This window comes from Colletes latitarsis, chromosome 3 (assembly GCF_051014445.1).
Source record: "Colletes latitarsis isolate SP2378_abdomen chromosome 3, iyColLati1, whole genome shotgun sequence".
In the NCBI taxonomy this organism is placed as follows: Eukaryota; Metazoa; Arthropoda; class Insecta; order Hymenoptera; family Colletidae; genus Colletes; species Colletes latitarsis.
In genome coordinates, this window is record NC_135136.1 from 27300238 (window position 1) to 27317652 (window position 17415).

The 17415-nt window shown below is 45.1% G+C and overlaps 1 protein-coding gene across 1 annotated transcript; it reads left to right on the forward strand.

Annotated features, from left to right (window-relative positions):
- Window positions 1–230: 230 nt before the first annotated feature.
- On the forward strand, window positions 231–2381 carry LOC143340596 (uncharacterized). Its single transcript, XM_076762762.1, has 2 exons — window positions 231–402; window positions 2284–2381. Exons 1-2 carry the CDS (start codon window positions 231–233, stop codon window positions 2379–2381), a joined length of 270 nt encoding a protein of 89 aa, XP_076618877.1.
- Window positions 2382–17415: the final 15034 nt, after the last annotated feature.

Genomic DNA, 17415 nt, shown 5'->3' on the forward strand with positions numbered 1-17415 from the left:
GTCGCAGCATATTTTCGGAAAACTTAGTTGCGATCGAACTGCATAAATTGTCCGTAAAATTTAACAAACCAATCTACGTGGGTGTGTGTATACTAGATATATCTAAGATTTGTTTGTATGAATTCCATTACGATTACATGTTACCCACACATAGGAATAAATGTAAAATTATGTACGTCGATACAGACAGTCTAATCTACCACATCGAGTGTGACGATATTTATAAACTTATGATACGCGATATTGCCCGCTTTGACACGAGCGATTATCCCATAGATAATCGATATGGTATTCCGCTTGCTAATAAGAAGGTACCAGGTTTAATGAAAGATAAAAATAATGGCGCGATTATGACCGAATTTGTTGGACTGAGAGCGAAGATGTACGCCTTGCAAGTCGATGGCAAGAAAGATACGAAAAAGGTGAAAGATGTTGTTAAAAAGCTGATGCTTCTAATGACGAGGTCCGGAGAGAGGTACAGGAATTTTCAGGGAAAATTATTACGGGCGTTTGGTTCTCTTTTCGTTGGCCTTCTATGCCGACCTTTTATTACAAAATAAAATTGAAACAAAAATAACAAACGAAAACCAATAGAAAATTATAAAAATATAGAAATTCGTGCTGGGACGTTACCTGCCTCGTATGTGCCGGTCGCCGAACTCGCCGGGTTGAGGAAAGTCAAGATTCCTATAATCAGAAAAACACGGCTATGTGTTAGACACACGTAAACACGTTATACGTATCTATACCGCGTTTGTGTCCTCACGCTTCTGGCTTCGAGATTCGAACGTACAGGAGCGGAGAATTTTGCTCGTTCGTAATATACGAACTCGCTAGTGGACTGTATTTTTAATTTTGGCTTTGATAAAGAATTAATTCCTTATCTACGCCGTTTGCAGTCGATTACCTTGTGGACGGGATTGCAAATGGAGGTTGTAAGGCTTCAAATGCACTTTTCCCGTGAATCTGTCCACTGAGTCTATGCGTTGAAACGCAGTGCAGTGCAACAACCCAACCGTCGAGCTGTGGTTGCTCTTGGCTACTTCAACAGATGACTTATTGGTCAGGGGTTGCACTACGGAGCCCGACTGTACGTGATTCACTGCACGTTGCACATCTATTCGTTGCACTTAGCAGTATTTGAACCACGTGGGGGCCTGACCCACGACTCCTTTACTCCTCCGCACAGGTGCTCCTCTAAACGTTACACCGGCGGAATCTATAGGAGTAAGGACTCTTAGACCGGAAAAGTCAGACGTCCTTTGTGGACGTTGATCCGACTACAATGGACCCACCTGGATGGTTCACTACGTAGTTGCCTCCCTTAGGTGTCTCCTCAGCCTGGCGGTAATCACAAGAAAATTGAAGCGTAATTTTGCCAACTTTTTTATGTCTCGATCGTTTATACGATCTGAATTCTGCACGGAGGGATCGAACACCTTACTGGTATGTTCTCGATCACTCCACAGGATATCGAACACCCTACTGGTGTATTTTCTCGATCTTCTGCCGCAGGACTGATCTCGTGGAATCTCGATTTGGGAAATCCCATACAAGATTCCGGGGCATACTTGACCGAATCTAAACCGATCCGTTTGTCAAGGAAAAGGCAGATTATTTCCACACTTTTCTCGAGTTTTATCGAATTCTCAGCTGTGCGAGGTCAATCAGTGGACCCGCACTAGACTGAACATCTATTCTTTACACCCTTCAAATACAGGCAGAATCGTTCTGAATATTAATCCATTCGAACTTTCCTTTCGTAAATCTTTCTGTTCGAGTGGAATCGAGAGCCGATCCGCTCTAGTGGGAAGTCTACGTAGGACTGCGCGGATTGACAGCCGAAGACGCGACCGCGTTACTCTAAGTAGTTGTTACGCAGCGCTGCCTAAATTTCGGCAGTCTTTCTCCGTCTAATTCTTAGCGCACTATTCTCTCGCGGTATTAACGTCATCAACACCGTTAGCACACTCAAATCGAAGGTAATGAGCCGTTACCGATGCCAGAAAAACTAGTAATAAACGCGTTTTTCTATCACTGGTCGCTGTACAAATTCTCTTAGAGATAATCTCCCGATTATTGTACGCTAACAGGATTAACGGTACTCGCGGCTGAGGACAATCGCTCGGCATTATGCAAATCTTTAAACAGGTGTCAAGAGTAATGTTGTAGCGCGAACTATAACATTTGATGATTATGTGCAATGTTTGATGGGTGGGGTTGAAAAGATTTGCCACCAATCGCGTATAAGATCCACATTGCATGAAGTGTACACGATATGAGAAACAAAAATTGCTCTGAGTCCGTACGATGACAAACGATATATTGTACCATATTCAACTGAGACACTGCCATGGGGGCATTATAAAATACCGCTTTAGACGTACCAGTATACATATGTTTGTAACTCTATAAAAGATCCAAAAACGCAAAGTTTGCAGAATGCTGTGGGAGAAGCTGAGGGCAGATACGAGCGAGTACCACTCCCATTCCTAAGAAGACCAAGTCCTCCCCCACCTGAGTAATGTACTATATAAAGAGTTGTACGACCAGTCCATGCTATTTATAGCAGAAGTGATTTTAAGTTTGCGTGAAAAATAAAAATTTAACAATGGTGGCAGATAAGTGGGACGAAGGTATGTAAAACAGGAATAATTTTTTATCACATTAGTTTGTACCATATTTAACAACCACAATTACAAAATATAATATTCTAATATGAACATTCTCCCCCCCCCCCCCCCGCAGCAAGAATCAGCTTAGGCGGCACTGGCTCCTACACAGAGACAGTATTATTAGCATCCCCGATACAATATTATTAATAAGAGGTATTGTTTATGGGGAGGCAAATGCTATCGCCGGAGAAATGAACGGAGGCGAATTTGCAGACAATGTTTAGATGCGCTGCCGCAGCATGAGGCAATTGAATATGACAGCCAACCGATACACATTCTCGTGATGGTGTCGATGCTTGGCGAAGAGAATAATATATTGTATTGTAACGAATGTGGTGTAGAAATATATAAATACGCCGACTCTATACATTGTATGGGATGCGTTGATGCGATTGCAAAAATTCCATTACACGAATATCGCGACAAGCGATAATAGTCTGTGAAAACTTGCAATAGCATATATATTTTAATCATTTTATATTTTTTTAATCATTTCATATATTCTTCACTGTTTATTAATCATTATATATATTTTTATTTATATTTTTATGTATGTATTTTAATTATATATTTTTCTTATTAATCCTTTTTATAATTATAGTATGTAATAAAAACAATTTATATACATGGTATCGTGATCAGTGTGTCCACACATCTCCCTCACCCCAATTTGTTATTAATTTTACATTATGAAAAGTTTACAGTTTAAAAAAAAAAAAAAAAAAAAAGTACTACGAAGGAGGGAAAAGAAATTGATGTAAATTACATTTTAAAACAAAAAATACATTTATTTCTGGTATTTCAACCACCATTAACTAGTATGAAAGTTCATAATTTTATAAAAAGATACATTTATATCCAGTATTTCAACCACCATTAACAAGTACATGTTTTTTTCAGAAGCTTACAAAAACATTAAAAGATTTTTAGACGTATTCTGAAAGTTCATAATTTTATAAAATTGCTAAGAAGGAGGGGGATGGGGAAATTAGATGTCCTTTTTAAATGATGTAAATTGATTTAAAAAGACACATTTATTTCCAATATTTTAACCACCAATTGTATAATTTAAATACATTTTGCATAGCACATGTGTTTAAATATCGCGTTAATTGACGGATTTGAGAACCGTTTAGAGAAATATTCAAGTTAACGTGAATTATAACTGAGAACCATAAATTCCTCGTACGGTATTGTTTTTCGTGTACGCGACATTCCAGAGACTCTCTGATGCGTAGTTCGGTACACGGAACGATACAGGTTAGAAAAACCATACGCGAGTGTTGGCTGCTCTCAGTCACGTGATCGACCCAATATATTTACTTGGGCTCGATCGTCGAAGATCCATAAACAGAGAGGGTAGAGGAATATTGAAATTAAGAAAAGATAGACATTGAAGAGCAGGGATAGCGCCGCGAGGTGGTGATTACCCCTCTCGTGGCCGCGACTGCGGATGTCTGTTCGCTTCTTAGCTTCGAGACTCGATAGCGGGCCTGCGCAGCGAGCAGATCGACAAACGATTCCGCTCCGCGACGAAACCAAATCTCCGAATATAGGTTCTGAGAACACTCGAACCTTTCGTTGAGACTTTTAAATTGTTGCTCAAAATTAACTAAATCGGTGAGGCATTTTATCAGCCCCGATTATTGACTGAACAATCTCGCCGAATAGCACGTGACGCTCGATTTACGTGGTCGTGTGAGGGAATTGATAAACTTCGGTTCCCGCTTGGCGAGATTATTAACAAAATTTAAAAGACTGTGGGTTTTCGTCCAACTTTCATGTGACGTTTGTGCTACGCGGTCATGAAAGGGGAATCGAGATAAGAATCGTTTCCCGTGTGTCGAAACTCCAGTCTCAGCAAGGGCTACGGCCCGATCAGTACTGACGACTCCACGGACTGCTGCATTTGACGCGGTCGTGCGAGGCTGGCATTATCACGGACTGCTGCATTTGACGCGGTCGTGAGGCTGACTTTCCAACGTCTCGCTGCAACCAGCGGTCGTCGGAAGTCCAGTTTCGGCCAGTGGCTACGGCCAACTCAATACTGATTTCTCCACGGACTGCTGCATTTGACGCGGTCGTGTGAGGCTGATTAATCTTCACGTGACGTTTGAGTTTCGCGGTCGTGTAAGAATTTGTCGTACGGACTGCTGCATTTGACGCGGTCGTGCGACAAGTTGAATTGTCCGCACGGTTTTGTATATCACCCCTAGGGTGGTCTCTGACCGATACCCTACGTGAGCTGACCGTTTCTCAGGTCGGGGCTAAGAAATTCCGGACTTCTTAGCTCAACCTGCTCGAGCAACGCTCCTTGACCGCCAGTGAGTACGTACCCTGTGCGTAGAGCAACGCATAATGAGCACCGTGGTGTATGCTCCTTTAAACGTAAGACGCTACGTGCGCCGTTAAGGGCTACATCACACCGCGTCTTGTACGCAGGGAACGGTGAGAAACTGCGGTTTGGACAACATTTGGAGCTTTACGACCTCCACCTGTTGTCCTTCCCTGCGGCATTCAACGATCGCTAAAAAGCGGAGAATTGAGAAATTAGATCTCTTCTTTCGCACAGCGATCGAACGGTTCTCGATTTGTGAGAACGTTCAAATATACAGTCCACATACATATCTCAGTTCGTCGAGACGTGTCTGTAATCTCCGCTCTCGAGTGCGAACGGCACAGACAGGAGCGTGCGAGATAGAGCGAGACAGGCGACGCGACAAGCGTTAATAGGTATTTAAACCTATTAACGTATATAATATATTCGGACCGACGTCTAGGCGGTTTTTTTTCCTTTTTTTCTTTTTTTGATTGAAAATAAAAGTTTAATTTCTTGAGCAAATTCTGGTGCATCAATTTATTTCAATAATTTTTCCCAGTGTCCTTTCCATCGTAATCCGGACCACGTCAGACTAAAATAACCCCCCTTAGGGCGGTTAAAGTCTTTAAACAAAGGTCCTTCGAGCCGGATTAAAACGAGGTTAATCGGGCCAGGAAAAAAGGGTGCACATTTTTTCACGTGTGAAGTTAACCACGTAAGAGGTTTTTTCGAGTTGATTGCTCCTCGAAGACGCACACTATGGCCGTAGCACAGTTATCCATAGAAATCGACCTCGACGACGAAATCGAAGACTTGGTCGATCTATGTGGTCAACTAAAACGGCTGGGCGTAAACCTTAAAAAACTAGGACGAGCGAAGTACTCAGAGCGAATGCTTGAGGAAAAACTCGAGCACGCTAAAGAAACTTGGCGCGATATACGCACCAAGTATGCTAACGTGCGGAAACAAATTCGTCCAGCGGAAAGACCGTCTCACGACATCTTTAAGCTGAATTATATGAGGAATGCCGAGGACGATTTCCAGGATTTCCAGGATCTTGTCCTTACTGAACTTGGCCGGCTGAGCGCTGAAACCAAACCAGCAACACCGGAAGTTCAAAGTAACATACCGATCGAGCTCCCGAAGCAACGATTACCCAAGTTCGGAGGGGATCCTCAGGAATGGGAATATTTCGAGGACCTGTTCACCTCCGGGGTCGTACGAAATGCAGGACTGTCAGATGTGCAAAGATTGCATTACTTGAATGCCTGCCTAGAGGGACCAGCTCTAGCGTCCATTGCTTCGATCGAGATCGTCGGCCGTAATTTTCCAGTGGCATGGTCGAAGCTGAAGAACACCTTCGGCCTCCCACGCATGGTCACGGGAAAATTGCTGGATAAGCTCCTGTTCCTAAAACCAATTGATACCGGTGATCTGGCTAGCATGCAGCAGATCACCGTGGGTTGTACACAGGCGCTCGCTGCCCTCGATAAGAAGGGCACGCCCGAACAGCAACGGGACTGGTTACTCGCGCATTTGGCGAAGCAAAAATTCTCGCCTGCGCTTGAGTTAGAGTGGCAGAAAACGCTCAACCTCTCGACAGAATATCCTACGTTTGAGGACGTACAGAGGTTCATCGAGATGCACTCCCGCGCACTGCTCTCCATGGACGAGAAGCGTCGAGAGGCTGCGCTGGAGCCTGCCACGAAACTGAGCGCACGTAGTCATAGCAGGACTCGGGAAACGAGATCTGCTTCGAGACACGTGCGCAGCCATAACGCCGTTCTGAAAACCGACTCGGCTGCACAGCCACGAGGGTCGAGAACCGACGCCGAAGGGCAGGTTGGCCCTGTGCAAAAGCAGATGTGCGGATTCTGTACCGGACCGCACAGCTTATTGCATTGCAGCTCCTTTTTGGTTTTGCCGGAAAAGACACGTAGCCAATTTGTGCAGGGTCGCCATTGGTGTGTACAATGCCTGGCCTCCACCCACACAGTGCTACGGTGCCAAAGCCCCGAAGTATGCGCGAAGTGCAGTGGCAAGCACCATTTCCTGCTGCATTACGCGCAAAACCGGGAAGAAAATAATCCGAGACCGTTTGCGAATAACTCGTACTGTCATCGTGAGGAGAGGCGTACGGACGCCCCACCACGTAGACCAGCACGGTCGAAGCCGAAAACGAAAAGTTCGGCTTCAAATACCAATACAAACACCGCCTCGACGTCGCACTGTACAGGCGCATCGAGTTCGGTGATATGTAACAAATCGGTGTGAAATCGGTGAAACAACATCTGAGACGCATACTCGGAGACTGCACTCACACAAGCGAGGAAATGCAGAAATTGCTCTGCAAGATCGAAGCGAGTTTAAACTCGCGAACGATCGCCGCTTGAAGTGATTGTCCAGAGAATTATGCGTATCACACCGGGCCACTTTTCATCGGAAGTTCAATAAATGCACTTCCGGTAAAAAATCAGTGGAAACTGAAAAGCTCACGCGACCTACGCGTTGGAGAGCGACTCAAAATTCCACGAACAGTTCTGGAGAGGTTGGACGCGAGATGACCTCACGCACCTCCAGAACTGCTACAAGTGGCGCACCACCCACATGCAGTTAAAACCAAACGATTTGGTTTTAGTGCAAAAATCCTCTTCTCCCCCCTAACCGATGGGAAGAGTAGAGGAAGTTTTCCCGGGCAAGGATACACATGTACGCGTGGTTAAAGTACGTACAATTACGTCTACGTACACACGCCTAATTGTACGCTTGTGTAAACTGCCTGTCGATGAGTAAACATCGACGCCGGTCGTCGAAGTCGCCGATGGGATAGAAAAACTGTCGAGCTCCGCTGTCTAGACAAAGAGAAAGTGAGAACCACCGTTGAAGATAAAAACGGTGGTGATCCACAACTACCTTTGTCTTTGGTAACAATTACGAGGATAAGGGAATATACTTCCTACCATCCCGTAATAATTTAAGGGAAGGAGAATCCGCGAAACGCGAGTGTTCCTTGGCATAAAAGCAGGACCCGCTGGCGGATTCCCTCAGTTGCTAGTTACATACAGCAATATGTCACAATCACGGAATAGCGCGAAAGCAGTAAACGAGCCAGCCCGCGGTCTGGACCCGCAAATGAAGGCCCAATTCGAGCGCCTCCTGCAGCTGGGGGAGGGTCTTCGACCCCCAGCAGCAGCACCGACCGCAGCTGCAACACCGGCAGCAACGGCGAGCGAGCCGGCCGCCATGGAGGTTGGCGAGGCCACGGCGGCCCTTCGGCAGCCACCACCGACACCGACCTTCCGGCTGGATTTGGGGCAGGATGTACTGGACATTCCAGTCCATGTCCCATGGACGTCGAAAGTGGCAGTCCCAGGGGGCCACTACACCCTGAAGTGGAACAAGACGGGGCGCCTCATAGCCTGCGACTTCCACGAGGCGGAGGCGCAGGCCACGGCCAGCAACCCCGTGGGCCCACAGCCCCCGACAATCCAGGCCGCCACAACGGCAGGGCCGCCTACAGGGTCGGCCAACCGATGGAGGGCCCGCCGCCGAAATCGGGCGCCGGAACAGGGTGGGAGTCGCCCTACAGGACGACCAGCTCCTCCAACGGGGCCATACGCCCGCATGGACCAGGCGACCATCAACGAGGCCGTGCTCACGACCCTGCAGTTTTTGCAGGGTCGAACGGACCTTTTCCGCCGCTAAAAAGTAAGTAACTTAATTTTTATTAAGTGAAACTGACCCACCCTCTCTGTAACTGGACATTAAGATTTTCTCCGCGAATTACCGCTCCTTCCGTTTGTTGTACGGACCGTGCAAGGGGGGCGGTATGTTTAAATATCGCGTTAATTGACGGATTTGAGAACCGTTTAGAGAAACATTCAAGTTAACGTGAATTATAACTGAGAACCATAAATTCCTCGTACGGTATTGTTTTTCGTGTACGCGACATTCCAGAGACTCTCTGATGCGTAGTTCGGTACACAGAACGATACAGGTTAGAAAAACCATACGCGAGTGTTGGCTGCTCTCAGTCACGTGATCGACCCAATATATTTACTTGGGCTCGATCGTCGAAGATCCATAAACAGAGAGGGTAGAGGAATATTGAAATTAAGAAGAGATAGACATTGAAGAGCAGGGATAGCGCCGCGAGGTGGTGATTACCCCGCTCGTGGCCGCGACTGCGGATGTCTGTTCGCTTCTTAGCTTCGAGACTCGATAGCGGGTCCGCGCAGCGAGCAGATCGACAAACGATTCCGCTCCGCGACGAAACCAAATCTCCGAATATAGGTTCTGAGAACACTCGAACCTTTCGTTGAGACTTTTAAATTGTTGCTCAAAATTAACTAAATCGGTGAGGCATTTTATCAGCCCCGATTATTGACTGAACAATCTCGCTGAATAGCACGTGACGCTCGAGTTACGTGGTCGTGTGAGGGAATTGATAAACTTCGGTTCCCGCTTGGCGAGATTATTAACAAAATTTAAAAGACTGTGGGTTTTCGTCCAACTTTCATGTGACGTTTGTACTACGCGGTCATGAAAGGGGAATCGAGATAAGAATCGTTTCCCGTGTGTCGAAATTCCAGTCTCAGCAAGGGCTACGGCCCGATCAGTACTGACGACTCCACGGACTGCTGCATTTGACGCGGTCTTGCGAGGCTGGCATTATCACGGACTGCTGCATTTGACGCGGTCGTGAGGCTGACTTTCCAACGTCTCGCTGCAACCAGCGGTCGTCGGAAGTCCAGTTTCGGCCAGTGGCTACGACCAACTCAATACTGATTTCTCCACGGACTGCTGCATTTGACGCGGTCGTGTGAGGCTGATTATCTTCACGTAACGTTTGAGTTTCGCGGTCGTGTAAGAATTTGTCGTACGGACTGCTGCATTTGACGCGGTCGTGCGACAAGTTGAATTGTCCGCACGGTTTTGTATATCACCCCTAGGGTGGTCTCTGACCGATACCCTACGTGAGCTGACCGTTTCTCAGGTCGGGGCTAAGAAATTCCGGACTTCTTAGCTCAACCTGCTCGAGCAACGCTCCTTGACCGCCAGTGAGTACGTACCCTGTGCGTAGAGCAACGCATAATGAGCACCGTGGTGTATGCTCCTTTAAACGTAAGACGCTACGTGCGCCGTTAAGGGCTACATCACACCGCGTCTTGTACGCAGGGAACGGTGAGAAACTGCGGTTTGGACAACATTTGGAGCTTTACGACCTCCACCTGTTGTCCTTCCCTGCGGCATTCAACGATCGCTAAAAAGCGGAGAATTGAGAAATTAGATCTCTTCTTTCGCACAGCGATCGAACGGTTCTCGATTTGTGAGAACGTTCAAATATACAGTCCACATACATATCTCAGTTCGTCGAGACGTGTCTGTAATCTCCGCTCTCGATTGCGAACGGCACAGACAGGAGCGTGCGAGATAGAGCGAGACAGGCGACGCGACAAGCGTTAATAGGTATTTAAATCCAGCCTTGTCTTTCCTTGTTACAGAACAACACATCGCGAACTTGGCCAGGAGCAGCCGGCCCAGGTTTTTTCCCCCAGACGTCGGACCGACGTCTAGGCGGTTTTTTTTCCTTTTTTTCTTTTTTTGATTGAAAATAAAAGTTTAATTTCTTGAGCAAATTCTGGTGCATCAATTTATTTCAATAATTTTTCCCAGTGTCCTTTCCCTCGTAATCCGGACCACGTCAGACTAAAATAACCCCCCTTAGGGCGGTTAAAGTCTTTAAACAAAGATGTGTTTAAAGACCTTAACCGCCCTAAGGGGGGGGGGGGGGGGGTATTTTAGTCTGACGTGGTCCGGATTACGAGGGAAAGGACACTGGGAAAAAGTATTGAATAAATTGATGCACCTGAATTTGCTCAAGAAATTAAACTTGTATTTTTAATCAAAAAAGGAAAAAAAGGAAAAAAAACCACCTAGACGTCGGTCCGACGTCTGGGGGAAAAAAACCTGGGCCGGCTGCTCCTGGCCAAGTTCGCGATGTGTTGTTCTATAACAAGGAAAGACAAGGCTGGATTTAAATACCTATTAACGCTTGTCGCGTCGCCTGTCTCGCTCTATCTCGCACGCTCCTGTCTGTGCCGTTCGCAATCGAGAGCGGAGATTACAGACACGTCTCGACGAACTGAGATATGTATGTGGACTGTATATTTGAACGTTCTCACAAATCGAGAACCGTTCGATCGCTGTGCGAAAGAAGAGATCTAATTTCTCAATTCTCCGCTTTTTAGCGATCGTTGAATGCCGCAGGGAAGGACAACAGGTGGAGGTCGTAAAGCTCCAAATGTTGTCCAAACCGCAGTTTCTCACCGTTCCCTGCGTACAAGACGCGGTGTGATGTAGCCCTTAACGGCGCACGTAGCGTCTTACGTTTAAAGGAGCATACACCACGGTGCTCATTATGCGTTGCTCTACGCACAGGGTACGTACTCACTGGCGGTCAAGGAGCGTTGCTCGAGCAGGTTGAGCTAAGAAGTCCGGAATTTCTTAGCCCCGACCTGAGAAACGGTCAGCTCACGTAGGGTATCGGTCAGAGACCACCCTAGGGGTGATATACAAAACCGTGCGGACAATTCAACTTGTCGCACGACCGCGTCAAATGCAGCAGTCCGTACGACAAATTCTTACACGACCGCGAAACTCAAACGTTACGTGAAGATAATCAGCCTCACACGACCGCGTCAAATGCAGCAGTCCGTGGAGAAATCAGTATTGAGTTGGTCGTAGCCACTGGCCGAAACTGGACTTCCGACGACCGCTGGTTGCAGCGAGACGTTGGAAAGTCAGCCTCACGACCGCGTCAAATGCAGCAGTCCGTGATAATGCCAGCCTCGCACGACCGCGTCAAATGCAGCAGTCCGTGGAGTCGTCAGTACTGATCGGGCCGTAGCCATTGCTGAGACTGGAATTTCGACACACGGGAAACGATTCTTATCTCGATTCCCCTTTCATGACCGCGTAGTACAAACGTCACATGAAAGTTGGACGAAAACCCACAGTCTTTTAAATTTTGTTAATAATCTCGCCAAGCGGGAACCGAAGTTTATCAATTCCCTCACACGACCACGTAACTCGAGCGTCACGTGCTATTCAGCGAGATTGTTCAGTCAATAATCGGGGCTGATAAAATGCCTCACCGATTTAGTTAATTTTGAGCAACAATTTAAAAGTCTCAACGAAAGGTTCGAGTGTTCTCAGAACCTATATTCGGAGATTTGGTTTCGTCGCGGAGCGGAATCGTTTGTCGATCTGCTCGCTGCGCGGACCCGCTATCGAGTCTCGAAGCTAAGAAGCGAACAGACATCCGCAGTCGCGGCCACGAGCGGGGTAATCACCACCTCGCGGCGCTATCCCTGCTCTTCAATGTCTATCTTTTCTTAATTTCAATATTCCTCTACCCTCTCTGTTTATGGATCTTCGACGATCGAGCCCAAGTAAATATATTGGGTCGATCACGTGACTGAGAGCAGCCAACACTCGCGTATGGTTTTTCTAACCTGTATCGTTCCGTGTACCGAACTACGCATCAGAGAGTCTCTGGAATGTCGCGTACACGAAAAACAATACCGTACGAGGAATTTATGGTTCTCAGTTATAATTCACGTTAACTTGAATGTTTCTCTAAACGGTTCTCAAATCCGTCAATTAACGCGATATTTAAACAACATGTCTTTTTATGGTTACCACATCGCCATGTGTTAGCACAATCAAGATTTTTCAAGCATTCAATATCATCATAATCGGCATCGATGGTCTCGACATTAACATGTTCAGCCATTATGTTGGTTAACCAATCACGCTTTTGAAGCCCTTTTACATGTACGACTGGGTTTGACTCATCTACTATTGCTGATGTAATAAGTGTTTTTGCCATGCTGTAGGGTATAAGGCCATAGTCCCACGACAGCCCGTGATGATTTTTCATCACCCAGATAGACTTTGATTTATCGGGCGCAGATAATAAACTCCATGGATGCGGACTTTTAAAAATATAATGTGCTAGAATGCTTCCTTTTCTCAGCACTGCCACTTCCTTTACAACAAACTCTGTGTCGCTAACGAATCCTTGTATGTCAACAAATGTTGGTACCATAATGAAATATCTTTGAAACTATGCTGCAATGCGATGTGTCCGCCTGTTATATATTATATTACAAACATTGCTGATGTTACAGTTTATGTAATCTTGCGCACAACGTTGGACGGTGGACAGTATTCGACAACGCGATCATGCAAAATAAGACAATACGCGGTAGTATTTGCTGACACGTTTTCTTTACAATCAAATTCTATTCACACATCTATGGTAGCGCTCTTGATTGATTCGTTCTGTCACGAGCAATCGATGACTACAAACGGTCCATACAACGAAAAGTTCTCCCTGTTGCAAAGCGTTTCGTAACAGTCGTATCCGTAATAAGCTTTACGAAAACGTGCATACATATCAAAAAGAATAGCATATCTGTTTTTATCAAAATCAAGATTCAAGTCATCGTACGGATAAAAGTCAGAGTTTAGATACAGTTTCACATTGGTCAAGTTACATTCATCGAAGTTGCTCGCATCTTGAGACATGATGTTCTTCCGACCAGTCTGCAGCACAAAAATGACGTATCGCGGTTTCTCCAGCTGAGTTGCAGTTTTAACGGCCCATGAATGTTTTGTTGTACTTTGCAATAATGGGTACTCGTACAGGTCCCACGAACGAAAGCTTATGCGTATCTTTAGTAATTCAATCTCTGGCTCCAGCGCGGAATTTGCAATGATGCAGTTGTTATCATTGCGAACGCGTATAAGGATGAGTTCATGTCGAGCGTTGACTACTGTACGCTTGTAATCTTCGCAAAAACCCAACAGCATATTGAGCGGTACACAAAAGTTAAAGTAACCTGTCGGTATGTTTGACTGTGCGGCCCATCCAGCATTCCGTAAAATTAACAATTTGTCATATGTTGAGGACAGAAATGTTTTGATGGTACTTGTTATTCCAACGTTTCTGTTACGATCAATCTCCACACCATTGAGTTCATATCGAATTTCACCAAACATAAACGCAACACAATTATTTCCGAGTAATGCATCCAAGTCATTGTTTGGCTTCTTTACTGTGAATCTTCCTTCAACGTATAGAAAGCTCTCGCATGGTAACGAGTACAAATCCTGCTGTTGTATGCTGTTGTCTCAATCTTGACAATGCGGTCGTCAAAGATCGGTTCGCTTCCAATGTTTAAGATATTAACCATTTCGTACAACAAAACCCAACGATTTTAGAAATTCAACATTCGATGCAGTAAGTTTCGTGGGTGATCGAATTGTCCTCTCGCCTGATGGTTTTAAACAGCCAATATTCGATACAGTGTGGTGTGCAAGCGATCGAATTGTCTTCTCTTTGTTTTCACGCATCGTCTGTTTCACCTGCTCAGCTTCGTTCAGCACAAGCATCTCCCACTACCATCGTTGTCTCCGCACATGCAGTCGAACGGCGATCTGTTCCCCTCGAAAATCGAGCAATTGACCGTCTTGATTCACAATGCGAATCGTCAAATCCGAAATGCTTCGTGCAGTAATCGGAAGGTAAATGATCTGTGTTGGTCTTTCCGATATCTTATATCCTGGTGGAACGGTAGGCGAAAACTCATGTATCGTATGCGCACACTTGTTATTGCTGTAAGCACCAGCTGTCACGTTGCATTCAATGCGAATGATATTTACATTCATTATATTAATTGATGCATCCGATTCGTGCCATTTTCGTGGTTGTAGCACTCGATTCGTTGAAAACCCCAGCAACGAGCCAATAGTATTGGGTTTGGTAAAATTTATGCTGTAATTACACTTGATTTCGCTCTTCATCGTATTGTTGTTAGCTCCAAACATCAAGAGGGGGGGGGGGGGGGGGGGGTCCCTTCATTATCCCATGAAAGCGATCGTTGCAAATACATGTGAATGTCGTCCAGCTCATAAGATCCCTCGGGAATAATGATTTCCTTATCATCATTATCGTAGTAAAATTTATTATTTGACAAATTTACATTCGGTATTGTGTAATATGTTTCAAAGTCCATAAGACCGAGTTCGTAATCACCATTGCTCAAATCGATGGCTGGAAAATAGCTTACTGCGAGAATACTACTTTGCCCGGTGAGCGTTAACGTCAGCAACATGTTCCAACGGATACTGGAGTTAAAGGGTGCAATGATTGTCTTTAAATTGATTGTCAACCGTCAGCAGAAACTGTAAACACAGCTGTCCACAATTGCTTTGATTATAGCGTTGATAAGGCATGTGATTATACTCGATTACACTATTCTTCAAATATTGTATCAGTTCCCTCGGCGGTTGAAGATTGCCAAAACTATCAAAATATATGGTGCATGTTCCCCGTTTTGCGTATGCCACCCAATGAGTACCTGGTCCCTCAACAGTATCCAAATTTACGATTCCGCTCTCATTCCTGCGTACCCCATCTGTTGGTAAAGTATTGCGCATAAAAATACCTCTGAAATATGGAATACGCATACGCTTTGCCAGTTGCTGCAGTTGTACATTTGTGGTTACGCCTTCAGGCATTTTAATTTTGACTTCTTTTTTTTCCTCTTTGGGACTCCTCGCCCGCGTTTGCACGGCGCGAGATAAAGTCCGTAACCTTCCATGGCGAGATTATGACGTTTCATTTCTTCTAGCTGACGCTGCATTGCCTTGTTATCGTTCACGACCTTCGCGACTCCTGCCGCCCCTCCGACCAATGAGCCGAGAACCCCTAATAATGGCAAAATCGGTAGGATACCGCCACGTTTCGCCGTTGGAAGTATTCGCTTCTTCGCAGCACTCTTTTTTTTCTTTTTCAAACCCATACCGAATTTTGTTTTGGCCTTCATAGCCGCCCAAACGGTTGTAGCAGCAGCCTTTTCCCCGAGACTGGAATCTCTCGCGGTAATGCGTTCTCGCGCTTTTGCTGCTAGGATGTTGTCAGCTACGTGTCGTTTTACGAGATCGTTATTTTGCGAATACGCTATATCGTGCTCGCGGCATGCAGCGTCCAGCGGGTTGATACCTTGATCGTCTCGCGCCAAACGTTTCTCTAAATGTGTTCCGGGACCACAAAACTGATAATCTGGAATATGTAATTCAATCGGAAGTGCGTTTATAACGCGATTTAATAGGCCTTTCCCAATTTTTGCTGACATTCGCCACAGTTGTTTATCAATGGTGGTGGTGGACTGTCAATGTGTGTTCTGCTGACTCGACAGGTTATATTTGAATACTGATCGTTTCAGCTCTATGCACCGCTATAAATAGACCAGCACTCTTTCGAAAGTATCTTCATTTGTATAATGCTGATAAAATATGCAGTTCGTACGCCAATCACTCATGATCAAAGTGACTAATGTAGACAAGAAGACACAGTCTGAGAAAGAGGTACGCAAACATGAAAATATGCTGCCGACCTCTATACGTGGTATCATCTGCGGTCCATCGAATTGCGGTAAAACGAACGTGTTGATTAGTTTGTTAGAAAGTCCGCACGGTATTCGTTTCGAAAACGTATACGTGTACTCGAAATCGTTGCATCAACCGAAAAATCGATATCTAGAAAATATATTCTCATCGATAGACGAAATTGGTTATTTTACATTTTCGAATAACAGCGATGTCGTTCCGCTGAGCGATGCACTTCCGAATTCCATTTTTATCTTTGATGATGTGGCATGTGATAAGCAAAACGCGGTAAAAGAATACTTTGCAATGGGTAGGCACTCGGACGTTGACTGTTTCTATCTTTGTCAGACATACGCAAAGATACCAAAGCATCTGATACGCGATAACGCGAACCTGCTGATCATGTTCAAACAAAATAGTACAAATCTGAAACATGTGTACAACGATCATGTTAACACTGACATGTCATTTGAGAATTTCTGCAAATTGTATACTGCTTGCTGCCAAGAAAAATATGGATTTGTAGTGATTGATAAAGACAGCGCATTATGGAATGGCCGCTATAGAAACGGATTTAATGACTTTGCAATATCGTAACATGTTCAGTTATTTCCGATACGTTGACAAAGCAGTGTTCCAACATGAGCAACAATATTGAAGATTGCGAGAGGATAACGAAACAGATTGCAAAAACGAGTGATTTGATTCGCAAAAAGTATCGTGAATTGAAAACTGGTAAAATTGAGGAAGAGATTGCGCTGGAAAAACACTTTAAGCCTGTTACTGAACCGCTAAAAGCAATTATCGACAACGCGACAAAAAATTATGATCTACACAATAATACAGATATCGGAAGCGAACCATTAGCCACTCCGAATATCAAGGAATCGGATAAAACACGATCAAATTGCTGGTTAAATCTTTTGAAACCATCAAAAATAAAAAAACCAAGATTAAGCA

Coding starts and splice junctions, on each gene's coding strand:
- LOC143340596 (XM_076762762.1), top strand. CDS start 231: ATGATACGCGATATTGCCCGCTTTGACACGAGCGATTATCCCATAGAT. Junction 403..2,283: donor GTACGCCTTGCAAGTCGATG/GCAAGAAAGATA, acceptor ACACGATATGAG/AAACAAAAATTGCTCTGAGT.